General features: G+C 47.8%; 1 protein-coding gene and 1 pseudogene across 6 annotated transcripts; one reads left to right on the forward strand and one right to left on the reverse strand.

Annotated features, from left to right (window-relative positions):
* The first annotated feature begins 239 nt into the window (after positions 1-239).
* On the forward strand, positions 240-12,535 carry LOC128340029 (defensin-B5-like). 6 transcript variants are annotated; one of them, XM_053284638.1, is made up of 6 exons: positions 240-321; positions 7,167-7,287; positions 7,996-8,078; positions 8,812-8,901; positions 10,713-10,832; positions 12,364-12,535. In XM_053284638.1, exons 3-6 carry the CDS (start codon positions 8,021-8,023, stop codon positions 12,507-12,509), a joined length of 414 nt encoding a protein of 137 aa, XP_053140613.1. In that variant the 5' UTR covers positions 240-321; positions 7,167-7,287; positions 7,996-8,020; the 3' UTR covers positions 12,510-12,535. The 6 variants fall into 6 exon arrangements, 5 of the variants coding, with proteins under 5 accessions (XP_053140613.1, XP_053140612.1, XP_053140611.1 ...); XM_053284637.1 differs by lacking the exon at positions 240-321 and adding an exon at positions 5,004-5,141 and having other exon boundaries at positions 7,974-8,078; XM_053284636.1 differs by lacking the exon at positions 240-321 and adding an exon at positions 5,004-5,141.
* A 3,318-nt stretch (positions 12,536-15,853) lies between these two features.
* LOC128339478 (uncharacterized) lies at positions 15,854-22,869 on the reverse strand (annotated as a pseudogene).
* Between the last annotated feature and the right edge of the window lie 4,092 nt (positions 22,870-26,961).

Consider the following 26,961-nt stretch of genomic DNA (forward strand, 5'->3'; position numbering starts at 1 on the left):
TTCTTTCAAGTATCCAATGAAATGGAGAAGTCCAATGAAACTTTCCCCCTTGATCTTTGAGTGATGATATATTGACAGTTAAGTTAAGTGGAACATCTTGTAATAACCTGCCTTTTATGGATGGGTTATTGTCTCACACTGTCACATCCACCCATAGGATAATTTGAATATTTAACCTTTTTAAGGATTTCCTCTCTCTTTTACCTCTGAGTCTTGCTGTTCCTTTTCAGTGAAAGGGTCTTCTCAATTGTCAATTTTTGGCCATGAAGATTCTTTACGTTGGCTTAGTTCTGGCCTCCATGGTGCTCCTGGCTGCTTCAGGTAAGGGGCTGTTCAAGATTAGGTTGAACATCTGCTGGTGGGAAGAGAGAACCACTCAAAAGTTTGGGGATCCCTTGCAGTAGTTTAAGTGGTTCTAGTTTTCAAGACCTGAATATATGCAGGCAGTGAGGCTATTCTCATGACACAAGCTATGTCGGGTAACCCAGGCGGCTCATGGCGTCTGGAGTGTTGGGAGCCCTCATCTCCCAGATGCTGCAGGACATTTTAGCCCCACTTTTTATCCTGGGGTTGAGCCGAAGTGAAAAAAAATCTGCAGTTTGTTTCACCTCGGCTGGCGATCGTGTGAATGATTGCCGCAGGATTAAAAGGCTTCCCCCCAGTTGGCCGCCATTTCCTGCAGTGAGCCGGAGGGGCAGGAGTGGCCATGATGATGCTGCATAGCAAGCTGGGATGCAGATGGGGCGAGGTCCTCCGTCTCACAGCTCCTACCATCGCTGCCGTCACTGCTCTACATCACTGTAGCATGGCAGAGTGGAGGGTGGCTGCTGCTCGTCTTGAGGGGAAGGCAGGGAAGCTACTTCCTTCCCTGCAGCCCTTATTAATGGCTACCAGATGTCATGTGCACAACCTGAGTGTGTGTGTGAAGGAAAAATTAGGAATAATGTTGCAGGAAAACAAACTACCTACTCTCAGGAAATAACGCCTCTCATTCTATGAGGCTATTACCACAATCACTGGGAAGTGGGCTAAGGGAGTTTAGCCTGCTTCCCAGTGATCACGGGAACCACCGGGCGAGCCTGGTGGTTCCAAGGTGGCTAGCCCGCCTAATTCCCCTCCCCTGAAATGAGGTTAACGGAGTGAGCGCTCCCTTAACCTTATCATTTTGCTCATGTGTCGCCGCGGCACTTGGCGACACATGGGTAGACCCCCTGAATGGGAGGCTGCATCAGCCTCGCGGGTTCGGGGGTCTCTCCAGGATGCCCTGCATGCTCGCGTGGGGCATCCTGGGACTTCTGGGGGTTGCGCATGACAGAGCCGGCAGTCGTGTGGGCAGCTGATCTTGCCACCCCAGGGCTGCTCTTTGATCGTCCGTGGGGAGAGCAGGCTAAGCCACCCCCGGCAGACACGACAGAAGCTTTTCTCGTGGATCATGAGAAGAACTTCTTATGAGTGACTTCACACATCACAATGACAGGTACGTACCATCCTTAACCAAACAGCAGATGATTCTGAATTTAACACACCCTTTAAAAACCAGGATTAAATCCATATTATATCTGTATTTACCCAAAACAAAGAGGACTCTGTAATTAAGATGACCCCCCCCAGTTTTTAACTTCAAAGAACTTTGAAAAATTGAAGTTGAATTAGGTGGTGGATTTTGTGTGGCAGAGGGCAGAGCTGCTCATCCATCTGACATGGGGAGGTTTGCATGACATGAAAGGGGTGGAGTACCAGCCTATACTATATCACCAGGAACTGGCTTTGATGTATGGCAAAGTGCACAGCTTGAAATAAGAAATGCCATTATGTTTAACTAAGCTCAAGAATCTGCTTGGCAGGAGAATTTGCTTTGTCTGTCAGTGATTCTCAGTGATTCTTTGTCTGTCAGTGACCTACAAGCAGAGGTCCAGTCTTTATCTAAGATGGTGTTACAAAACCGAAAAGCTCTTGATATTCTTGCTGCCCAAACAAGGGGGGGCCTGTGCTCTGACTGGGGAGGAGTGTTGTTATTATGTGGATATGAACCAGCAAATGTCCTGCAGGTGTTCCATAATATAGGAGTCCAAACAGATTGGGATCCTGGATGGCTTACCAGTTGGTTGCCTGACTTGAGATGGGTACGCTCCCTAGTCCTGTGTCTTTTGAATATGGGCATTATCCTTTTTGCCTGTTGTTGTTTTGTTAATTGTGTGCCCTGCTACCTAACTACCGTTAGAGGATATGGAACCTATTGAGAGCCATGTATGCACAGAAGTCCTTGACTTGAACTATTCTGCTCGCAGTGCCTTGAAGGATTCGCCCCTTGTAAGAGATTTTTGTCACCCCAAAACTCCTGCAATCAGGGATAAATGAGGGCTCCAAAAATCTTCACGTTACCAATGGGTTCTTTTGATGGTACTGGCTGTCAAGAATCCCAAGACCCAAGAAGACACGAGGAGAAGAGGAAAGGTATATATTCAATCAAAGCAGATTTATTTTTCTTACCAACATTCAGATGAACTGCAGTACACACACACAATGGCTTTCCTTTCTCTTACAGCAACTAAATCCAAAATTTAACCGACATCCTATAGATAATCAGAGCTTTCACTTCACTCTTTTCGGCTTACCCTCTGAGCTTACCAGGACAGAAACTGATGCTTCCCCTTTTTGTCAAGATTTTCGGGTGTGTCGAGCTGGGCAATCTTCCTCTATTCTCCTCGGCTTCAGCGTCCACACCTCTCACCCCTTCATATTGTTCCAAATCAGGGTTCTAAATACCCATTATCTGCCCACGCACCTAATACTGATTGGACAAAGAAGGGGTCTTGACCATTCCTGACCCTCAGCCAACCTGTATTCATTTGACATTTAACCCCATTGGCCAAGGAAAATAAAAGGGCAAACAGGTGCACCCTGCGACTAGGAAAGATGAAAAAGAGGAACCAGGTGCATGTCGAACAACTCCTGCTTTCCTCCAGATGGGCCATCTGGGAAGGTGCACTCTCGATATGAGCTACCGAAAAATGAGGAAGTGTGCCCAAGCCAGCAGACAGATATGACTGTTCTACATGGAATGTATGCTGAGATAGAGGAACTTGACATTTACTCACAAATCTAATGTCAAGGGTCAGGCAGATTTTGATATAAGATCACATCAAGTAATCAAATTAATGTCAAACATCTATCTAACACAGCATAGCTCACCTATCAATGCACATATCCAATACAAAATTGATCCAATTGGATCTTACACCCTTCAGGGGATAGACTATGAATGGAGGCAGCTTTATGCTTAATGGGGAGAGAAGGGCGGGCTATGCTATGGTCACCGTATCTTCTGTTCTTGGGGCCGCCCCACTGCCCTCTGGAGCAAGCGCCCAGCTGGCAGAATCGGTAGCGCTTACCAAAGCATTGGAATTGGCTGCAGGCTATAGGGTGAATATTTACACGGATTCAAAGTACGCATTTGCGATTTTACATGTCCATTCTGCCTTGTGGGCTGAATGGGGATATTTCACCATATCTGGTCAGCCTGTTAAGTATGGAACTCAGATCGCCCAGTTGCTACAGGCAGTTCAGAAGCCCACAGCCGTGGCAGTTATGCATTGCAACGGACATTAGGGTGGGTAAGACCCTAAAGCGCGAGGGCATGCCTTTCCTGATTCAATTGCCAGGCATGCAGCTCGGTAGAGGGAGGTCCCTGCTGTCCAAGCTCCCTTGGTAATCCATCCACATCCTTTGCCTTTGTCCCCTGAATATACTAAGGCGGATTTGCAGTCCCTACCCACTTGCCCCATGAGAACTGGACATAGAGTAAGAATGAATGATGTATTGAATTTGAGCATGTATTGCAACGATGTCAAAAAGCACAGTCTAACAAATTCTGTTATGCTTAATGGGGAAACAGTTATTTCAATTGTCCTATTGGCTTTTGTTTTGATTTGTAATTATAATTTTCCCTCTGAGTTCAACTAAGTGGGACTTATTTGTGAGTAAGCATGCATTTGATTCAATTTGAATAATTGGATTGTGAACTTGATATGTGTGACAGCCCACTTCTGCTCATTGGAGTTCCATGTTTATTCCACAAGTGAATGGGCACAGAATTGCTGTCCTAATATCTGGGTTTTTGATAGAACTTTGTATAATGATGTCTTGTATGATCTCAGAGTATGATATGTATGTGGGATATTGGTTCACCTTAGAGGAGAGGGAGACATGGGTTGTTCCAAAGAGATCTGAAGGTTCAGATTTGAACAACAGAAAGGGGGGGGCTGATGTATGGCAAAATGCACAGCTTGAAATAAGAAATGCCATTATGTTTAACTAAGCTCAAGAATCTGCTTGGCAGGAGAATTTGCTTTGTCTGTCAGTGATTCTCACTGCTGTGTATTCCCTCTAGTAGATTTCCATCCCCCAAAGGTTAAGGCAACCGTGGAATGCGGAAGATAAGGCTGGGGAGACTGGCTGTCTGCCCGCATAGCTTGTAGCTTGTTCCCCAACCTTGGCCCGTTATCCTAACCACAATATTCTGTTTCTCTGTGTAGCTGACTTTTGAAAAGCATTTTTAGAGTATAAAGGTATTGCCTTCTGAATGAATTATTGTCCTGCTTTGAGCATAAGCCAGGCAGTACCTTTGCTACTTAAGGGCAAATAAAAGCTTTGATCTTAAGTCCTCTCATCTGGGTTGATTATTGGGCTCTATCTGCCCAGGAACGAACCTCCCCTATTGGGGTCAAGGCTACCCCAGTACATCAGCTTTGCCTGTCTACTCACCGGCTAACATAATGTGAGACGCCACCCTACAATAAATTGTAGCTGGGGTTGATGGGAGATGTAGCTGAGCAACATCTGGAGTACCACAGGTTGGGAATCCTTGTCTTAAATGAATTCAGGGTGCATTTTTCTTCTGACGAAACTGAAAGTTGATACTATGGGAAGGGGTAAAAGGCAGTTTACAGCAGAAGATTGAGGTTGAAAAGTGTGTGTGTTTGTTTGTTTCAGAGCACATGGAATCATCCCTGTAGTGTCACAATGGTGTGTTCTTTAACTCAATGTTACAGCTAAGCTTCCGTACAAAGGATGGTATGATGGTGAAAGCGCTAAGAACCCTGAGAATGCTGTGGTGGATGCTAATGAAGAATTCATGCAGGGTACGTTCCGAGTTGGGCTGACAACTCAACCCTTCTTCATATGTTAAATCTCCATAAAGAACAGGCTGGTCAGCTATTCCCCCACACTGATGTACTCCTTTCCCATGCCCCCACACACATTCAGCGCTTGCCTGCAAGGAGAGTTTCTTCCATGTTCTAGAACCTGGGTTATCTGGTTCCCACTGGGTTATCAGTGAAGCCCAGTTCATGTGGTACAGCATTATGGGGAGCTAATGAAGTCATTCACACAATCAAGAATTGTGTTCTACCAGGGTTTGGGAGCTGTGTGTGCTCCCAATTTTTGGTTGCACGCAAGCAAGGTAAGAAGAAAACCTGGGTAGAAGCAAGGTAGGAGGAACAGCTACCAAGGATTCCCTCCTACCTTGCTTCCACACAATTACATTGTTCACATGACTATAATTGCTGGTGGCTAGCGAGGGCTTCCTGACACCCCCCCCCCACGAGTAGATGGAGCTCTGCAGTGCCGTGTGCCCAGCACAGTTTAGCTTACTGTCCCTGTAAAAAACCAGTAGTGGCCCAAAGCATTCAGCACCTAAACACTACCTGTCATGCTCCTCAAAACCTTCTTATCTGGCTCCTTCACTTGGGTTTGGCAGCAGTGGCTTTGATGTCTTGTGCACAGCCCAAAGGCAGGTGAATAGATACACCTCCTTCACCCAGAGGTGGCCAAAGACATTTTGCTACCTGAGGCCAAGGACAATTTGGCTTCTGCCCATCTGTGAGCAGATGGCAATATTCGCAGGCCACATGTCCTCAACAGCAGCCCATGAATGTTCTCAGATTATGCTACCAATCCCAAGCAGTGATGGCAAGGTGTGAAGATGGACAGCATGTCCCAGGGGCTGAGGAAAGCATGGGTAGTAGTGGGAAGCATGGAGGCCCATGGTGTGAGACCTGTGGCGGCAGGGAGTGCTGCTTGCTGCATTGTGCCTTCACCTGAGGCAATCAACTCACCCTTGGCTCCAAGGGAAGAGAGCAGAAGAGGAAGTGGAGGAGTGGAGAATTCTTTCCACATACATGCGCGACAGTTGCCTGATTGAGACATTATGCTATATGAGTGTACATATGTCTGTGCACTTGTATATGTATTTGTGTGAATGACTGTACCTGTGTTTGTTTTAAAGGTGAACCTAGATGCAGCCCATTCAAATGCTTGGTACAAATAAGGAAGCATATTTCTGTCCCTGTGTTCAACATAACATGTGAATGACTGAACCTGTGAACCGACCTGTACCTGTGCACACTGTACACCCGTTAGCAAGTGTTGAACATAACATGCCAATTGGCTTAGTGCCTCCTCTTCCCTTCTTTCTGACCCAGCAGCTGCATGAGCAAGCAGACGGAAGGGGTGGGAATTAGCTGGACATATCAAAATTTGCTACCCTCCCAAAAATTTGCTGCTTGATGCAGCTCCCTTCTAGTTGCTGCATGGATGGCCCAGCTGCGGAAACAACTTTGGTATCCCCATGACCTGCCTTGGAGAGCTTAATGATGGCTAGGTAGGATAGAATTGCATGAAATAACCAAATAAGACCCACCCTCCCCCAACAGGAAATGTATCTGTGACTATGAAGCCTTGGGAAATCTCTACAAATGGGACTGGTGGCTTCTTTTTTTCAGGAAATAAACCACTTTTTAAACCAAGTGTTTCGTTTGTGCAGTCTCTGGGTTTCTATTGTAACCATACCGCAAGGTACCTTGTTGCTCCTTTATCTTATCTGCTCCTTTATCTTTATCTTTCCTGCTTGAGGACAGCATACCTGCCATTACTCGGAAAGTGGCGGGTTTTTGTGCAGCAGCTTGAAAATTGCGTCAGTTTTTAATTAATAGTTCTAGTGCTGCTCTATAACCTTTCAGTTATAACATTGTTGATGGGTTAGACTATTGACTTGTTATTTTTTTAAAATTTTTATTTATTTTTATTTTAATTGTATTCCCCCCCCCTTGTTGTGCTGGTCATAGACCGTAATATACTTTGATTGATTGATTGTTTCGTTTGTGTAGGAGATGTGGCAGACATCATAAGAATATGTGTGGAAGCTGGAGGCTATTGTGCTACCGAACTATGTCATCCCGATGATAAATATATTCAAATCTGCTATCACAGGAGACCTTGCTGCCGAAGGTTAGCCAATGCATTCCAAGTGTAGCCAAATCAAAATGGGGTTGAAATAAAGGGGCCTTTATGATGTCCCTGTACTGAAATCGATTTTATGAATGTGTTTCATGTAAGGTGGGAGGTGGGCTCTGATTTTGCTTGGTCTGATCTCCACTCTCAGAACAGATCTGCAGAAATGAACCACTCATTTTTATAATTTATTCTAACAGCTGACAGGATGGGCAGCATTACAGAGTCGTTACCATTTTATTGATAAGGCTGTGGGGATAGGGAAAGTTGCATACTATGTGTCTCCCCTCAAAGGGCTCAAGAATTCCAACAATGGGCCTTCTTGGGATAAGGGAGGTATGGTGGGCAAAAATGGTTCTGTTTTTTCTTTTTTCCTTCCAGGCTCAGGTGTTGTTGTTTTTAAAACAACTCGCTCTCCCCCCCCTCCAATCCCTGCTCATGACACATACCTCTGGATCTTTGTAACACAGAGGTTACTATTAAGAAGTATTCAAAAGGAAGGGCCTTTGGTAAAATTCCAAAGGAAGAAACATTGTAATTATGTCTCTTTGAACAATTCATGCTTAGCCTTATTTCTGACCTAGCCAGAGTTTCCACCCTTTTGCCACAGGCTAGCATGTCACAATCCCCCCAGAGGTCTTTAAATACCCTTGCGTTCCAGCCCCTCTTTGTCTCTGTCGCAGTGTCCCTTCTTCTCCTGTGTAGGTGAATTCCAGTTGGACCTTCAGCCATGAGGATCCTCTACCTTCTCTTTGCATTCCTCTGCCTGATGATGCCGGTTGCTCCAGGTAATGTACTCTTAACACTGGATAGTCTATCCTGACGGCCAAACCATAATGTTGCATTAAAGGCATAGTTTGGTCATTCATGAGTCATTATTCATGAACTCATGAATTTGCTTTCTAAGGAAAATAGTTGTGGGAGACAGTCAGGATAGGGTCCGTACTATGAGGGGAGGGCTTTAACATTGCTCCTCATCATGGTCCCTGCCTGGATCAGGACCCTACTCCTTGGTGGTTTATATTTCATCCGGGAGGGGAAATCCCATTGGTACCACTGAGGAATAGCACCTCTGTGATGGGACTTCATTGAAGCCTGCTTTCTTATATTCCAGAGATTGATGGCTTGTAAAAGTAAACATGGGAACGTGTGTGTGTGTGTGTGTGTGTGTGTGTGTGTACAGCTAACTAAGAAGGCTGGGAGAAATATAGAAGGTGATGCTTTATAGGGATGGGTGGCCACTTCCCTGTTCACCTTAGATTAAGTTAGAAATGATTTGAGTTTCTCCCTCCAAATTAGAACACAACTCAGATCATTTTATGAGCCAACATGATGCCTATAAAATGAACCCCCTCCCTCTAGCCCTTCCTATCTCCTTGGGGATGGGTTTTTATGCGCCCCTAAACTTTATCTATGACTCTGAGTTTGGAGAAGTTTGCGGGCAGTCAGTCTTGGTCTCTGTTTCTGTGTGTCAGAGCCCTGTAGTGCCACAGTGATGTGTTCTTTAACTCCATATTACAGCTAAGCTTCCGTACAAAGGATGGTCTGGTGGTGGAAGTCCTAAGAGCCCTGAGAATGCTGTGGTGGATGCTAATGAAGAATTCATCCAGGGTATGTTCAGAGTTGGGCTGACAACTCAGTCCTCCTTCATATGTTAAATCTCCAGAAAGAACAGCACATGGCACGAGGTGAGCAGGCTGGCTAGCTATGCCCTCACATGGATGTGCTCCTTTGCCATGTCTCCACACACATTCAGTGCTTGTCTATAGGGAGAGTTTCTCGATTCTGCAGCTCATTGTGCAATCTGTCAGCTACTGAGGAGCTGTTTTTAAAAAAATATTTTAAGAACGCAAGACTTTGCCACTCTGTTGAGACCATGACAGCCAGAAGCTGTGCAGACATGAGGTATAACTTGAGGAAGTCTGTTATTTTTCACTAGAGTAAAACAATAAATAAAAATAAAAATAAAATAAAATAAAACACTCTGTGTGGAAGCCTGCACCTCCTGTGCCTGTAAAAACCCTCTAGTGGCCCTGTCAGGATGTATAAAAGAATGGATTTCCTGTAAGGCAGTGCTAGAACAGAAGCCAGCCGATCGCCGCCCTTCTAGGCGGCGCAGCCCCCACCTCAAAGGAGCACATGACACTGGGAGCCAGCTCCCATTGGCTTCGAGGTGTCTCTGGGGCGGGGCCTTCCCGCAGCAAGCTGGCAGCATGCAGGCGCCGGCTCAGTCCTTCTCTCCTTAGCGCAGAGAGAGGACGTCTGCGGGAGCTCCGAGGCCGGCATAGCACGTGGCCGGGCCAAGTTGGAGCGGCCGCTGGGCCCTCTGGAGTGGCTCTCTCTCAGCGCGGCAGCGGCGAACAGCCCGCTTCCTTCGGCTGCACTGGGTGCTATAGTAGCGGTCCAGGGCTCCCCTTCGGGCCACCAGGCCGGGGAGCCTCTTTGGCAGGCCGAGGACCCTTTTGTTGGCCCGTGGCGGCAAGCAGCGAGCGGTCTGCATCCTGCACCCGGGGGCAGTAGCAGCAGCACAAGGCCTCCCCTTCGGAGCCTCTTTGGCGCCACAGCAGCGAGCGGCCCGCTTCTTTCGGCTGCATTGGGGGCTGTAGTGGCGGCGGCACAGGGCTCCTAGCATGGCCCGCTTCCTTCAGGCCGCCGAGCCAAGGACCCCCTCTCAGTGCCTCTGAGGCGAGCCTCTTTCAGCGGGGGCAGGGGTGCGGCCAGGGGGCGTTTAAGCCCTGCCGCTTTAGGTGCCCAGTGGCACGCCGCGAGGCCCTCCCTGCAACGGAGGCGGAGGTTCTCCAGCCTCCACAGGCGGGACTGTCGAGCGGCCCGCCGGGGATACGCCCCCTTCTTTTTTTCTACAAGGGGAATCAGGCCTCGCCACCCCTCCTTTTCCCTGAGCGGGCCTTTCCAGCTGCTTCACTACTCCTCAGCCATCCATCGGGAGCAGCCCTTCAGGAGGACCATCATTTGAGCACTGCAGGCCGGTCTCCCGGCCGAGGTTTGGAGCGCGGGGGGGGGGGGGGACGTGGGCCCACGGGAGTGAAGAGCTGGGCAGCGCAGGGTCAGGAGGCGTGGCTAGAGGTTATATCGGGGGGCAACAAAGGCGGCCTCAGTTGCCATGGGCCCAAAGAAGGCACTGGCTAAAAAGGGCGGTAAGGCCCCGGTTAAGAAGGGTGGCAAACCCGTGCGTACCGCTAAGAGGCCAAACGTCCCCGTAGAGTCGTCAGACAACGAGGGCGATCTGGAGCTGGGCGCCATCCAGGTGCTTATTGCCCGCCTCCAAGCTCTGGAAAAGCAGCGTGCTACCCTGGAGGTGGACGAGCCAGGCGGGGGGCCTTCTCGGGTACCCCCACAACCAATAAGGGCTTCTAGGGCTGCCAAGAAAGCCAAGCTGATGCAGGGTTTTGCTGACCGTTTAGCAGCTCTTGAAGAGGCAGCTGGACCGGCAACAGATGGAGCATGGGGGAGCAAGCCACTCCAGGCGGGACCAGAACCAGGCAATGGCGGCGAGGACCCTGGGGATGACGGGAGTGGCACTGGTGAGTCACCGCAAGGGACATGGCCTTGGGGCATGCCGTACAACGCTCCCTTCGGGCCATATGGGTGGTATCCGGGCCCTGTCAACTGGGCGTCACCGCACGCCACCTGTAACCAGGTTTGGCGGGGGGGCTCTGCCTTAGCCCCCCACGGGGGGGGGACCTCAGATGGGCTCCGTGTGGCACACCGGCGACAGGCCAATTCCATTGGGGGACCACCTCCTGCTGGCGGTCAAGGAACGTATTTGGCGGGGCGAGTGCATGGATATATTCCAGCTGCTCTTCAAGGAGCCCCATCGATGTTCAATCTTCTCAGGCCATACGGCCTCAACAGCATGCATGTTCTCAGAGTATGCCACAAAGCCCAAGTAGTAGTGGCAGTGGCACTCCTAGCTCACATCAAGGGGGAACAGAGGGCATGCCCCAGTGGGGCAAAGAGGTGAACGGCATGCTGCAGGGGCTGAGGAAAGCATGGGTAGTAGTGGGAAGCAGGGAGGCCCATAGTGTGAGACCTGTGGCAGCAGGGAGTGGGCTTGCTGGCCCCTAGCCCCTCATTGTGTCTTCAGCTGAGGCAATCAACTCACTCATGACTCTAAGGGAAGGGAGCAGAAAAGGATGTGGAGGAATGAAGAATTCTATCCATATCTGTGGGCTAATGTAGCCCCATTCAGACATTATGTTATATGAGTGTGCACAGATTTCTGTGCACTCGTCCACACCTTTGTGTGAATGACTATACTTGTGTTTGTTGTAAAGGTGAACCTAGATACAGGCCCTTCAAATGCATGGTACTGATAGGAAGTGTACTTCTGTCCCTGTGTTCAACATAACATGTGAATGACTGTACCTGTGAACAGACCTGTACCTGTGCACACTGTACACTCATTGGACAAGTGTTGAATAGAACGTGTCAATGAGCCTAGTGTCTCCTCTTCCCTACTTTCTGATCCAGCAGCAGCATGAGCAGACAGAAGGGGTGGGAATTAGCTGGACACATCAAAATTTGCCAACCCCCCCAAAATTTGCAGCTTGATGCAACTCCCTTCTAGTTGCTGCATAGATGGCCCAGCCCCATAAACACCTTTGGCAGCCCCATAAACCGCCTTGTGTGGTGTTTTTGGTTAATCTGCTCATTGATCCAGGCCAGCTTTTGAATAGTCCTTTAGTTCTTACTTCCAGTCCTGGAGTAGAGGTGGGGCTAACAAACAGCACGAGCATTGAAAAGCAATCTGCACTTGCCTCTCTGAACATAATACCTACTTCAGTAAATGGTTAATATTCCTGATTCAACTCCACTGTCTTGTCCTTTGCAAACCACAACTCTTTCCTCTGGATTCTATACCTTGAAGAGCTAAATGATTGCAAGGTGGGATCTAAATGCATGAAACAAGCCAATAACACCCCCCCCCACAGGAAATGTATCTGTGACTTATATACCTTTAGGAAATCTCTAGAAATGGGAGGGGTGGTTTCTCCCCCCCTCCCGCCCCCAGGAAATCCATCACTTTTTAAACTGAGTGCTTCCTCTTTGCAGGGGGTATGGAAGAGGTCAGAAGAAAATGTGAAGAAGCTGGAGGCTATTGTGCTATCGAACTATGTCATCCCGGCGATAAATATATTCAAATCTGCCATCGCAGGAGACCTTGCTGCCGAAAGGTAGCCGATGCACTCCAAGTGTAGCCAAATCAAAACGGCGTTAAAATAAAGGAGCCTTTATGACATTCCTATACTGGCACTGATTTTTTTTTTTTTTTTTTTGGAAATTGTGTTTCATGGGAGGTGGGAGGTGGGCTCTGCTTTTTCTCGGTTTGATCTCCACTCTCAGAACAGATCTGCAGAAATGAACCACTCCTTATTTTTGTAATTAATTCCAACAGCCGGCAGGATGGGCAGCATTACAGAGCTGCAGCCATTTTACTGATAAGGTTCTGGGGACAGGGAAAATTGCATACCATGTGCCTCCACTCAAAGAGCTCAAGAATTCCAACAATGGTCCTTCTTGGGATAAGGGAGGTAGGGAGAGCAAAAAATGATTCATTTTTTCTTTTTCCCTTCCAGGCTCAGCTGCTTAAATTTTTTTTTAATAAACCTTGCTCTTTCCCCCCACTCAATCCCTGCTCATGAATGCATGAAAAGAGGCTTTTTTAAATGTTCTCCGAACTGCACTTTGTCTGACTGTAGTCAAGGGAGAGCAGGGGATTTATTTTTCTGGTATACTTTATTTTAGTGCCAAGTTTCGGAACAGTGGGGAAAGTCTGATGCACAGTCAGTAGTGGCTGATGGACAATGGGGCAGTGGGGAGGTCAAAGGGCCTTCATCTCCTGCCTGTTTCTTCCAGGGGCATCTGGTGGGCCACTGTGCGAAACAGGATGCTGGACTAGATGGGCCTTCTTGGACCTGATCCAGCAGGACTGTTCTTATGTTCTTAAAGCAGAAAGCAGAGTATACCTTTGATGTATTATGGTAGACTTAACCCAGTAGGGGAGGTTCTTTTCTGGGCGGATGGAGCCCAATATCCAGCCCAGATGAGAGGACTTAAAGATCAAAGCTTTTATTCTGCCTTAAGAACAGAGGTGTTATTTTGGCTTATGCTCAAAGCAGGACAAAGAATCATTCAAACATCCATACCTTTATACAAGAAAAATTCAAAAGTCATCCACAAAACAAAACAGCATGTTGTTGCCAGAGTGCTTAACCAAGGCCAGGCACAAACTACAAACATGTACACGGGCAGACAGCCAGCTTCTTCCTAGTCATATCAGCTTTTCTACATATCACAGTCGGTCGCTGTAACCTATGGGGGATGGAAAACTACTGGACATAGCTTTGACAGTGCTTTGCACTAACAGGCATGGCAACTTCTCTTGCAGAGAACTATAACTTCAAACTAATTCAAGCTGTGCAATTCTGTTACTATTTCACTATACATCAATTCCCCCCTTTCTGTTGTTAATATCTGAACCTTCAAATCCGTCACTCCCCTCTCCTTAGAGTGCACCAACACTTCACACACACCTTATTCTGAGATCATACAAGGCATAATTATACACAATCATTCTCTGGGTAGCTGTCTCCAAGCTTATATATCAACTCATCAAATTCCATCCTATCCAGAGCACCATCCTGTCCCTTAAAAACTACATTTTGCTTATCCATATACATCATGGCTAGCATCTCACTTTTAGGTACTATTGATTTCTCTGGAATGATATGTTTGATTAACTGGACAAAGGGGAGTACACAATTAGCAAAACAACAACAAGCAATTAGAATAATGCCCAAAGCCAAGAGTCTCAGGATCAGGGAGCGTACCCATTTCAGGTCAGGCAACCAGCTCGTAAGCCAACCCCAAGGATCCCACTCTGATTGGACCCCAATGTTATGAAACACCTGCAGGGCATTTCTGAGTTTCTGGGCCTTTTGGTTTATTTGCTGGTTCTTATCTACATAATAACAACACTCCTCCCCAATCAGAGCACAGGCTCCCCCTTGTTGGGCAGCAAGGATGTCTAGAGCTTTTCGGTTTTGTAACACCATTTTAGATAAAGACTGGACCTCTGCTTGTAGGTCCAGCAGCATACCCAAAGTGTCATTAAATGATTTCTCAACTTCCTGGGAAATGTTGATGATTGCTCTTTCCAGTTCAATCACCCCCAGACTGGGTAAGATTGCCCTCCAGGCTTTATGAAACCCTGTGTTTCGCACTGCGATTGGATTAATATCTCTTTTCAACCGATGCAGAAAGCTCCCCAGGTTTAATACCTTGGAGGCATTCAAATGTTGATGTACCTCTACCCTAGGTACCAAATAGGATGGGGCACAGAGACCCTTCCACCCAGGAGGTAATGCTTTGTATGCTGCTCGGCCACAAAGCCAGTACATTCCTGGTTCATTCAGGATAAGGGTCAGAAAGTTGCCTGATCCATATCTCTGTCCTCTCAACTTCTTTTCTCCATGATTGAGGGATGTTAAAATCCCCTGAGTTACCTGCCATCCCCCCGTACCAGGCTCTGGTCAGGGAGTGATTTCTGTGGTAGGCACAGGTGATGCTGAGCCATAAATGCCAAAAAGGGGTATTCCAGGTATACGTGTCACCCCTGCATGTTTCATTTTCAGTGGCTGTCTTATTTATCAGGATCCCCAACCGATCATGTACATATATGGTATTATTCCAGATTCTCATGGACTCATTTTTCCAGTCACCTTCTGTGAAATTAAACAATGTGACAGAGGTATTTGTATGTTCTCCATCATGCAAAAGGAAATGCTTCCCCACATTTAGTTGTGCATCATGACACTCCTCCTGAGGGGGTCCATAATCATCCCTTGAAGGTACAAACTCCCCATTCACAGTGTCAAAGAGCCAAGTGTGGGCACAGTAGTCATGTGGTATCACCCCCATGTCTTGGCCTGTGCCATTGTCATTCTGAATACATATGGGGTGTTGCAACCAGCTCTCCACTTGGAATTCAGGGATTCCCAAGGAGAACCAATTCCTTTCCCAAATGCGGGTAAAGGTATTGACCTGTGTTCCTCTTTCCCTCCGTGTTGGTCTCCAAGCAAAGTCAGTGTTGCTTACCCAAACAGGACCCCATCCCACTCGTGGGGGCCTTATCCACCATGTGAGAGGCACTGGACCTCCCACTAAGGCTATTTGCTCATTGGAATATATGTCAGCATGTGTGCACAGCCAGCAGTCCTTAAGCCTTGTGGCATGGACTACTGCCTGAAGGCCTTGCACCTTGGGGTGGGGTTTCATTTGACCCCAGGTGGCTGGGAGCAATATGTTCACAGCAACCCATAGCCAAACCTGAGTACACCAGCTCTGGCTTCTGAGTTGGGTTACCCAAACCATTATTTGTGACGCCATAGTACAGAAAGACATGTAAATGCGTGCTGCAAGAGCTATTCCCAATCCCACAGTTATGGACACCAAGGCACCCCAGCCTAGACTGTTGCAAAATGTCTCTGGGACTCCACACGTAGAGGCTGGTTAGCTAGTTAGTAGATGTTGGGGACACTGTTCAAACTGGCTCAGGTGGCGAATCCAGTAGCGAGTCTCCCTGGTCAGTTGGTGCGTGCTTCACTCTGGTATGGTGGACCCACATCTTCACTCCATCAAGGCGGACTGCCGTTCTGGTGGTCAGCAGGACTGTATACGGGCCATCCCACGTGGCTTGGAGGGGCTCCTTTTTCCATTTTAGAGCCAGGACTTGATCCCCAGGCTGGAAGGTGTGTGCCTGCTCCCTAGGTTCCGGCTGCTTGATGCCCTGCAAGTAGGGGGACAGAGAAGAAAAAAACTGCGCCAGTTCCTGTACATACGCTTGCTGTGCATCCTCCACCCTCACAGTCAAGTCAATGTCATTCGTGACATTCAAAATGGGAACTGCCCGCCCATATAACACCTCAAAAGGGGCAAGCTTGGTCCTACCCCATGGGGTCAGACGTGCACGATATAGAGCCAATGGCAATGCTCTAACCCAGTTCCAATTAAGTTCCAAAGCCAAATGCGTCAAATGCTTCTTCAAAGACTTATTCATGGATTCCACTATTCCCGAACTTCGGGGTGTCCAGGGGCAATGGAGGTGTCATTGTATGCCCAAAGCTGTTGCCAACTGTTGAACAACGTCTGCAACAAAGTGAGGGCCTTGGTCACTGTCCAGATGTCCAGGGATAGAAAATCTAGGGATAATATCATTCAAGAGGTGTTTCACAACCTCCCTTGCTTTGCAAGTTGGCGTGGGGAATGCTTCCACCCACCCACTAAATGTATCAACACAGACCAGCAAATACTTAAATCGTCCAGTCTTAGGAAGTTCAGCAAAATCCACTTGCCAGGAATCACCTGGATGTCCCCCTCTTCTCACCAAACCCTGTGGAGGGTGTGGTGTGGGGTATTCTTTGGGTTAGTTAAAGCACAAGTCCAGCAAATGCGGGATACATGTTGAACCATATTAGCCAATTTGGGATGGTAAAACTGTCTTTGCAATAGCTGAGTAAGGCGGGTAGTACCCAAATGAGTAGCTTGATGAGCATCTGTGACCAGAACACCAAGTAACTGGTAAGGAACCAAAACCAAGTTCCCCTTCTTTATCCACCACCCATTTTCATTCTTTGTCCAATCTTCATGTGGCAAAGTGGGTAGGGACTGCAAATCCTCCTTTGTATATTCAGGAATTAAAGGTAAAGGGTGTGGAGGAAGTATTAAAGGAGCTTGGAAAGCAGAGACCTCTTTCAGCCGAGCTGCATGCTTGGCAACAGAGTCTGCAAAGGCATTTCCACGCGTCACAGGGTCTTGCCCACCCTGATGTCCCTTACAATGTATAACTGCCACGGCTGTGGGCTTCTGAACTGCCTGTAGCAACTGGGCAATCTGAGTTCCATACTTAACAGGCTGACCAGACACAGTGAAATATCCCCTTTCAGCCCACAAGGCAGAATGGACATGTAGAATCGCAAATGCGCACTTTGAATCCGTGTAAATATTCACCCTATAGCCTGCAGCCAATTCCAATGCTCTGGTAAGCGCTACCAATTGTTCCAGGAGGCAGTGGGGTGGCTTCAAGAATAGAGGATGTGGTAACCACAGCATAGCCTGCCCTTCTCTCCCCATTAAGCATGAAGCTGCTTCCATCTACAAAGCAGTCATAGTCTATTCCCTGAAGGGGTGTATCCTTCAAGTCACTGAGAGCAGAATAATTCAAATCCAGGATTTCTGTGCATACATGGCTATAAATAGGTTCCATATCCTCTAACGGTAGAAAAGTAGCAGGGTTTAACACAGTACATAGTCTTATCTCCAGGTGTTCCCCACTAAGCAAAGCTACTTGATATTTCAATAGACGTGCTGAAGTAAGCCATTTACCCACTCTAGTGTCCAAAATAGTAAGAATTTGATGTGGCACATACAATTTTATTATTTATTATTTATTATTAAAACTTTTATACCGCCCTTCCAAAAGGCTCAGGGCGGTTTACATTAAAACACCTTAAAATCAGTTAATAATTAAAATAAAAATTATAAAACATAACAATGATTAACAATTAAAAACATCATAAAACTACAATTAAACAATCAAAACAATTTAAAAACAAATTTTTAAAAAGCTGGGAAAGCCTGGCTGAAAGGATGTGTTTTCAGGTGTTTTCTGAAAATTGCCAGAAATGGGGAGGATTGTATCTCAGCAGGGAGCGCATTCCACAATCTCGGGGCAGCAGCCGAAAAGGCCCATCTCTGTGCAGCCACCAAACGAGTTGGTGGCAACTGGAGACAGACCTCCTCAAGTGACCTCAGTGGCCGGTGGGGCTCATAGAGAAGAAGACGCTCTCTTAGATACCCAGGGCCTAAGCCATTTAGGGCTTTATAAGTAATAACTAGCACTTTGTATTTTGCCCGGAAACCTACTGGCAGCCAGTGTAACTCCATCAACAAAGGAGTAATGTGGTCTCTCCGAGATGACCCAGAGACCAACCTGGCTGCCGCATTCTGGACAAACTGAAGTTTCCGGACTACGTACAAAGGCAGCCCCACGTAGAGCACATTACAGAAGTCCAGTCTGGAGGTTACCAACAAATGTACCACTGTTTTGAGGTCACTGATCTCAAGAAACGGGCGCAGCTGGCATATCAGCCGAAGCTGATAGAAGACACTCCTGGCCACCGCCTGAACCTGAGAAACCAAGGAGAGATGTTGATCCAGAAGTACTCCCAGACTGCAAACCTGTTCCTTTTGGGGAAGTGTGACCCCATCTAGAACAGGCAGATCAAAATCGTCTCTAGAGTTCCGACCCCGCACAATAAGTACATCCGTCTTATCTGGATTCAGCTTCAGTTTATTCTCCCTCATCTAGCCCATTACTGCTTCCAGGCAGGCATTTAGGGAGGATATGCCAACTCCTGAAGAAGCTGACATGGAGAAATAGATCTGGGTGTCATCAGCATACTGGTAACACCCAGCTCCAAATCCCCTGATGATCTCTCCCAGCGGTTTCATGTAGATGTTAAAAAGCATTGGAGAGAGTATGGAGCCTTGAGGAACACCATACCTAAGCTCAGATTTTGAAGAGCAACAATCTCCAATCGACACCATCTGGAATCTATCTGAGAGGTAGGAGCGGAACCACTGAAAAACAGTGCCTCCCACCCCCAACCCCCTCAGACGTCCCAGAAGGATACTATGGTCGATTGTATCGAAAGCTGCCGAGAGATCCAAGAGGACCAACAGAGTCACACTTCCTCTGTCCATTGCCAATTGGAGATCATCCATCAGGCTGACCAAGGCAGTCTCCACCCCATAGCCCGCCCGAAAACCAATTTGAAATGGGTCTAGATAATCAGTTTCCTCCAAGACCACCTGGAGCTGAGAAGCATTTATGATTTCTACCAGGCCGCCTACAACAGCCTCCCTGCTAGATAGAACAAGCCATGTTGGACAAGGATCAAGAGGACAAGTGGTAGGCCTCACCGCTCCAAGCAGCTTGTCCACATCCTCAGGAGTCACAAACTGAAATTGATCCAGCCGAATCATATAAGAGGAGTTGTCGGACACCTCCAGTTCAGACATCAGATTAATTGTGGAGTCTCCATCTAGGTCGGCCCGAATCCAAGAGATTTTGTCTGCGAAAAATTCATTAAACACACCACAGCAGGTAACTGATGCCTCCAAATTCTGTTTCAAGGGAGGGGAGGCAGATACTAGTCCCCTGACAACCCTGAACAACTCTGCTGGACGTGAACTCGCAGAGGCAATACGGGCAGAAAAGAACCGCTTCTTTGCCGCACGTATCGCCTGAGCATAGATCTTTAAATGTGCTCCATGTTGTAATCTGTTGGATTCGAGTTGAGTTTTTCTCCACTTGCGCTCCAGTCGCCTACCTTGCCGCTTCAGCCCCTGTAGATCTTCCGTATACCAAGCGGCCAATTTTGAAGCAGGTCGGAGGGGACGCTTAGGAGCAATCGTGTCTACTGCCCTGGTGAGCAAGTTGTTCCAGTTTTCAACCAGGGCATCAACAGGATCACCTGCAGAGCCAACATTAAATCCCTCCAAGGCTTCTTGGAATCCTACTGGATCCAGTAACCTCTTCGGGCGGACCATTCTAATAGGCCCCTCGCCCCTGCGGAGGTGAGAAGTGGTTGTAAGTCCAACCTTAACCAGATTGTGGTCTGTCCATGACAACGGGGAGATCGTAGGAGTCCCCACCCATGGAGCACCATCCTGATCAGAATAAAAGACCAAATCAAGCGTGTGACCTGCAATATGCGTCGATCCAGAGACTGCTTGGGATAGGCCCATAGTCGTCATGGCCGCTATGAACTCTTGAGCTGCCCCAGACAAATTGGTCCCAAAATGAACATTGAAGTCACCCAGCACCAAAAGTCTGGGAGACTCCAATGCAAGTTCTGCGACCAAGTCCATGAGCTCAGTAAGGGATTCCGTTGGGCAGCGGGGTGATCGGTACACCAACAGAAGTCCCAATCTATCCCTGGTCCCCAAACTCAAGTACACACATTCGATATGGTCCGATACCCTAACAGGGAACCTGGTAAGGGAGATGTTATAGACCACAGCCACTCCACCTCCCCGCCCACGTCCCCTCACCTGCTCCTCTACAGAATATCCTGGCGGGAGAAGCTGGGACCAAACTGGACCACTAGCCTCCCCCAACCAAGTCTCAGTAATACACATCAGGTTGGCCCCTTCATCCATGATCAAATCATGGATGAGTTCTGATTTATTTTGGACTGACCTGGCATTGCAGAGAAGCAAGGTAAGGTTATGTGGGATGTTGGCAGTGCTCCCCGAGATCAAAGAGCTGGCAGGAGAGCCGGAAAGGGGGACAGCTATTAGATTTCTGACTACCCTTCCCCTGGAACAGCCTGCTGACCTGCCAGCGTTTCTTCTTCTATTCCCCACCACCACAGGAATAGCTGCCCCACCTTCAATGAAGGCACTCCCTGGCTCCCCATCTCCAGACAAACCCACACACATTGCAACTTCAACCCAACCTCAGCACAACAATGTAATCTTCTGACCCAAAGTGAATTTCTGTGCAGCGTCTAAAATGTCGGCAGCAGCTGCCACCGCCCGCAAGCAGGGTGGCCAACCTTGGGCAACATTATCCAGGTTACTAGATAGATAAGCCACAGGGCGTCGGTCCGGACCAAGGCGTTGCATGAGGACTCCCCACTTACTTCATGTACATAAAGTTCAAATGGTTTTGATGGATCAGGGAGGCCCAGTGCAGGAGCTTCCATGAGAGATTTCTTCAGCAAACTAAAGTTTTCTGAGCATTCCAAAGTCCATTCGAAGGGGACATTTTCTGCTCCTTTCCTAGCCTCATAAAGAGGACGGGCTAAAACAGCAAAACCTGGAATCCAAAGTCTACAAAATCCAGCCATTCCCAGAAAGCTACGCAGTTGTCGACGATTTGAGGGCTCTGGCAATCGACAAATAGTCTCTTTCCTCTCAGGTAATAATGCCCTTTTCCCTCTCGAAATCTCCACACCCATGTATTGAACTATAGGCCTAGCTATCTGTGCCTTTGATTGGGAAATCTTGTATCCAGCTGCAGCTAAGTGATTTAACAGACTAGCTGTCAACAACACATTCTGGTGCTGCCCTCTTGTGGCCAAAAAATATCATCAATAAATTGTAAAAGAGCATATTGAGGCTCTCTCAGCTCAATTGGGGGGGTCCCAGCGCCCCAATTCTTCCTGTAAAGCAGAGCTGAAACAACCACTTGCGTTCTTGAAACCTTGCGGAAGCCTTCTCCATGTTAGAGTCTTTCGGACCTGAGTTCGAGAGCACTCCCATTCAAATGCAAAGATGGGCTGACTTTCAGGGGCAAGAGGTATACAAAAAATTGCATCCTTCAAGTCCAGGACAGTAAAAGAAGCATATTCTGCCCCCAGAGTGGTCAATAAGGTATATGGGTTGGTAATTGGAATATGGAGAGTGACCACTGAGTCATTTACGGCACGTAGGTCTTGAACCATGCGCCACTCTCCTGATGCTTTAGTCACTGCTATGACAGGCGAATTCCATTCCAACAAGCACGGAACTAAAATGCCAGCATTTAAAAACGGGTCCACTATTGGCTGCACTCCTTCTATACCTCCTTTCCTTAGGGGGTATTGTCGAATGCAAACAGGTTGTGCTCCAGGGCGTAATTCAACCATGACAGGTTTTGCAGAATGGGCAAATCCTGGTGTCCCATCTGTGGACCAAGCATCAGGAGTCACTAGCTGTAATAGTTCCTGAGGCACAGGGCAAGGAGATGGTTCAGATAACAGACCCATAAGAGCAGCCTGATACCTACATTCTTCAGTGGAGCGAATAATCATTTTGATCTTCCCAGGGGCAAATTCCAAAATAGCATGCAATTTGCAAAGCAAATCCCTCCCCATAAGTGGGACTGGACTTTCATGGACCCACAAAAATTCGTGGGTCAACACTCTTTCACCAGCATACAAGTCTGGGGTTTCAAAAAGGGGCGACAGAGCTCTTTCCCAGCCACGCCAATTAGCTGTTTTGTTTCTCCTGACAATGGGGCTCCCTGGGGTGTCTTCAAAACTGAATGAGTGGCTCCACTATCCACCAAAAGAGAATGCTGTCCATGACCCACTATAATTGAGACAAGGGGTTCTTGTGGGTCTAAGTCAATTTCCTGCTGTATAGATGCAGCCCCCTGTCTGTCCTATTGCAGGAAACCTTGATCTTGTGCATAGGTTCCCTAATACATACAGGGCTCTGGGGCTTGGGGCCAAGAAATTTGCTGCTGATTTTGCTGACTTTGGTCCTTTTGTGGCTGCCAAGGCTGTGCCAAGGGAGATAGGGTTCCTGATGGTCCCCCTCTCCAAATTCCTCTTTCTCTCTGTCCTCTAGGGGCAGGTCCTTGTTCAAACTGATTTGGGCATTCTCTCTGCCAGTGTCCAGTTCCCCCACACTTAAAGCACTGTCCTTGTCCTGGTTGGGAGTTAGGAATTCTCCTATTGCCTTGTCCCCTATTAAATCCTCTTCCTCTTTGTCCTCTACGCTCATTCACATACATAACCTTCGCCTTCTGCCTTGCTCCTGCCGTCTCCTCTCTCTGTGTATGGGTAGTATATGCCGTGTTCATCAATTGCCCCATTGGCACCTGTAAACCGCCATCTAACTTCTGCAATTTTCGTCTAATATCAGGGGCACTCTGACTCACAAAAGCCGTCTTCAAAACATATTCCCCTTCTGGAGTCTCCAAATCCAAATTGGTATATTGTCTGAACCCATAAGAACATAAGAACATAAGAACAGTCCTGCTAGATCAGGCTCAAGGCCCATCTAGTCCAGCATCCTGTTTCGCACAGTGGCCCACCAGATGCCGCTGGAAGCCACAGGCAGGAGTTGAGGGCGTGCCCTCTCAACTGAGTACCAGTTGCTCCCCTGCAACTGGTACTCAGAGGCACACCCTTGAGGCTGGAGGTGGCCCACAGCCCTCTGACTAGTAGCCATTGATAGACCTCTCCTCCATGAAGTCATCCAAACCCCTCTTAAAGCCATCCAGGTTGTTGGCCGTCACCACATCCTGTGGCAGAGAGTTCCACAAGTGGATCATGCATTGTGTGAAAAAGTGCTTCCGTTTGTTGGTCCTAGACCTCCTGGCAATCAATTTCATGGAGTGACCCCTGGTTCTAGTGTTGTGTGAGAGCGAAAAGAATCTCTCTCTCTCCACTTTCTCCACGCCATGCATGATTTTATAGACCTCTATCATGTTTCCCCACAGACGTCTTTTTTCTAAACTAAAAAGCCCCAGGTGTTGTAGTCTTGCCTCGTAAGAAAGGTGCTCTAGGCCCCTGATCATCTTGGTTGCCCTCTTCTGTACCTTCTCCAGTTCAACAATGTCCTTTTTAAGATGTGGTGACCAGAATTGTACGCAGTACTCCAAGTGTGGTCGCACCATAGTTTTGTATAAGGGCATTATAATGTTAGCCGTTTTATTTTCAATCCCCTTCCTAATGATCCCTAGCATGGAATTTGCCTTTTTCACAGCTGCCGCACATTGAATAGACACTTTCAACGAGCTGTCAACCACAACCCCAAGATCCCTTTCCTGGTCCGTCACCGACAACTCAGATCCCATCAGCATATACTTGAAGTTGGGTTTTTTCGTTCCAATGTGCATCACTTTACACTTGCTAACATTGAACCGCATTTGCCATTTTGTCGCCCACTCCCCCAGTTTGGAGAGATCCTTTTGGAGCTGCTCACAAGCCGTTTGGGATTTCACTACCCAGAAGAGTTTGGTATCATCTGCAAATTTGGCCACATCGCTGCTTACCCCTGCTTCTAGATCATTTATGAATAAATTAAAAAGCACCGGTCCCAGTACAGATCCCTGGGGACCCCAGTTCTTACTTCCCTCCATTGTGAAAACTCTCCATTTATACCTACCCTCTGTTTTCTGCTTTCAACCAGTTAGCAATCCACACATGTACTTGTCACTTTATTCCATGACAGCTAAGTTTCCTCAGGAGTCTTTGATGAGGAACTTTGTCAAAAGCTTTTTGGAAGTCCAGGTAGACTATGTCAACTGGATCACCTTTATCCACATACTTTTTGACACTCTCAAAGAAGTCCAAAAGGTTGGTGAGGCAAGATTTACCTTTGTGGAAGCCATGCTGGCTCACTCCCAGCAGGGCCTGTTCTTCTAGGTGCTTTACAATTTTATCCTTGAGGATGCTTTCCATCAATTTGCCTGGAACGGATGTTAGGCTAACAGGCCTGTAATTTCCCGGATCGCCCCTGGATCCCTTTTTGAAAATCGGTGTTACATTTGCTACTCTCCAGTCCTCTGGTACAGAGCCCGATTTCAGGGATAAGGAGGTCGGCAATTTCACATTTGAGTTCCTTGAGGACTCTTGGATGGATGCCATCTGGCCCTGGTGATTTGTTAGCTTTCAGTTTTTCCAGACAGTTTAGAACATCATCCCTTGTCACTTCTATCAGACTCAGCTCTCTAGCCTCCATCCCTAAAAAGCCTGGTTCAGGAACAGGTATATGCTCAGTATCCTCTGCCATGAAGACAGACGCAAAGAACTCATTCAGTTTCTCTGCAACTTCCATATCCTCCTTAACAATCCCTTTCACTCCCTCATTGTCTAATGGCCCAACCGCCTCCCTGGCAGGTTTCCTGCTTCTGATGTACTTAAAGAAGTTTTTGTTATTCCCCTTGATACTTTTGGCTAAATGTTCCTCAAACTTTCTTTTTGCCTCCATTATTGTCACCTTGCATTTCTTTTGCCAGAGTTTGTGTTCCTTTCTGTTCTTTTCGTTTGGACAGGCCTTCCAATTTCAGAAGGAAGTCTTCTTCCCTTTTATGGCTTCCTTGACGGTACCCGTTAGCCATGCTGGCATCCTCCTGGACTTAGTGGTACCTTTCCTCCTTTTGGGTATACAATCTAACTGGGCTTCTAGTATTGTGGTTTTGAGTAAACGCCATGCACTCTGGAGCGAAGTGACTCTCCTAATTTCCGCCCTCAGCTTTCTTTTCACCATACTCCTCATTTTGGATAAGTTTCCTCTTTTGAAATTTAAAATGTCTGTGTTTGACATCCTTGGTGATTCTCTCCCCGCATGTATGCTGAATTTGATGGCACTGTGGTCACTGTTCCCTAAAGGGTCGATGACACTGACATCACGCACCAGGTCCTGGGTGTCACTCAGAATTAGATCCAAGGTCGCCTTTTCTCTGGTCAGTTCCATGACCAACTGTTCTAAGGCACAGTCATTTAGCATATCTAGAAATTTGACCTCTTTGTCCTGACTTGAATGTGAATTTACCCAGTCTATGTGTGGGTAGTTGAAATCACCCATAATTACAGCCCTGCCTCTCCTTGATGCCTCCCTGATTTCCTCCTGCAGCTCCCAGTCACTGTCGGCATTTTGATCCGGAGGGCGATAGCATGTCCCCAGTAGCACGATTCCTTTCCGGCCTTGTATAGTCACCCACAGGGTTTCTGTGGAGGATTCCAGTCCACCTAGGTTTTCTAGCTTGTTAGATTCTATCCCTTCTTTAACATACAGTACTACCCCCTCCTCCAAGGCGCCCCTCCCTGCCCTTCCTATAGAGTTTATACCCAGGGATAACAGTTTCCCACCAGTTCTCACTCTTCCACCATGTTTCTGTTATGCCCACTATGTCTATTTCTGCATTAGCAACCAAGCACTCCAGCTCACCCATCTTGGCTCGGAGGCTTCTGGCATTGGCATACAAGCACCTATACACTGAATCTTTCCCCTGATGTATGCTATTCCTTTGACTCTTTGACCCGCTGGCACAGCCTCCCGTCTGCTCTTTATGCAGTTCTGCTCCGTCCCCATCTGTTTTATTTGAATTCTTTGCAGCCTCACACTTTAAAGAATGGCTTTGGCCAAATGGGATACTGCCCAGCTCCCATCGGCTGTTCCCCAGGTGTCATTTTAAAAGCTGCTCTGCAACCTTTTTTATTTTAAGCGCCAGCAGTCTGGTTCCATCTTGGTTCAAGTGCAGCCCGTCCCTTTTGTACAGGCCTTGCTTGCCCCAAAATGTGTCCCAGTGCCTAGCAAATCTAAAGTCCTCCTCCCGGCACCAACGTCTCATCCACGCATTGAAACCCCTCAGCTCTGCCTGTCTCACTGTACTTGCGCGTGGAACAGGTAGCATTTCTTAGAATGCTACCTTGAGGGTCCTGGATTTCAAAACGCTACCTATCAGCCTAAATTTGGCTTCCAGGACCTCCCGACTGCATTTCCCCACATCTTTGGTGCCGCCATGCACCACGACAGCTGTCTCCTCCCCAGCACTGCCTAGGAGCCTGTCTAGACGCTGCGTAATGTCCGCAACCTTCGCACCAGGCAGGCAAGTCACCGTGCGGTCAACACGCGGGTCACAAACCCATCTCTCTATCCCCTTAATGATCGAATCACCAACTACAAGGAGGTCCCCACCCCCCCAGAGGAGTATCCCCTGTGCGAGAGGATATGGGCTCATCATCTGTAGAAGGGGTCCCTTCTAAAGGAGCATTTCCCTCTTCCTCAGACCGATGTCCTCCTCGCCCAAGACCTTCATTCTCCCTGACAGCAGAGGAGCTACCAGCCCTGGAGTGGGATGCCTCT

Source organism: Hemicordylus capensis, chromosome 1, assembly GCF_027244095.1.
Source record: "Hemicordylus capensis ecotype Gifberg chromosome 1, rHemCap1.1.pri, whole genome shotgun sequence".
Classification (NCBI taxonomy): domain Eukaryota; kingdom Metazoa; phylum Chordata; class Lepidosauria; order Squamata; family Cordylidae; genus Hemicordylus; species Hemicordylus capensis.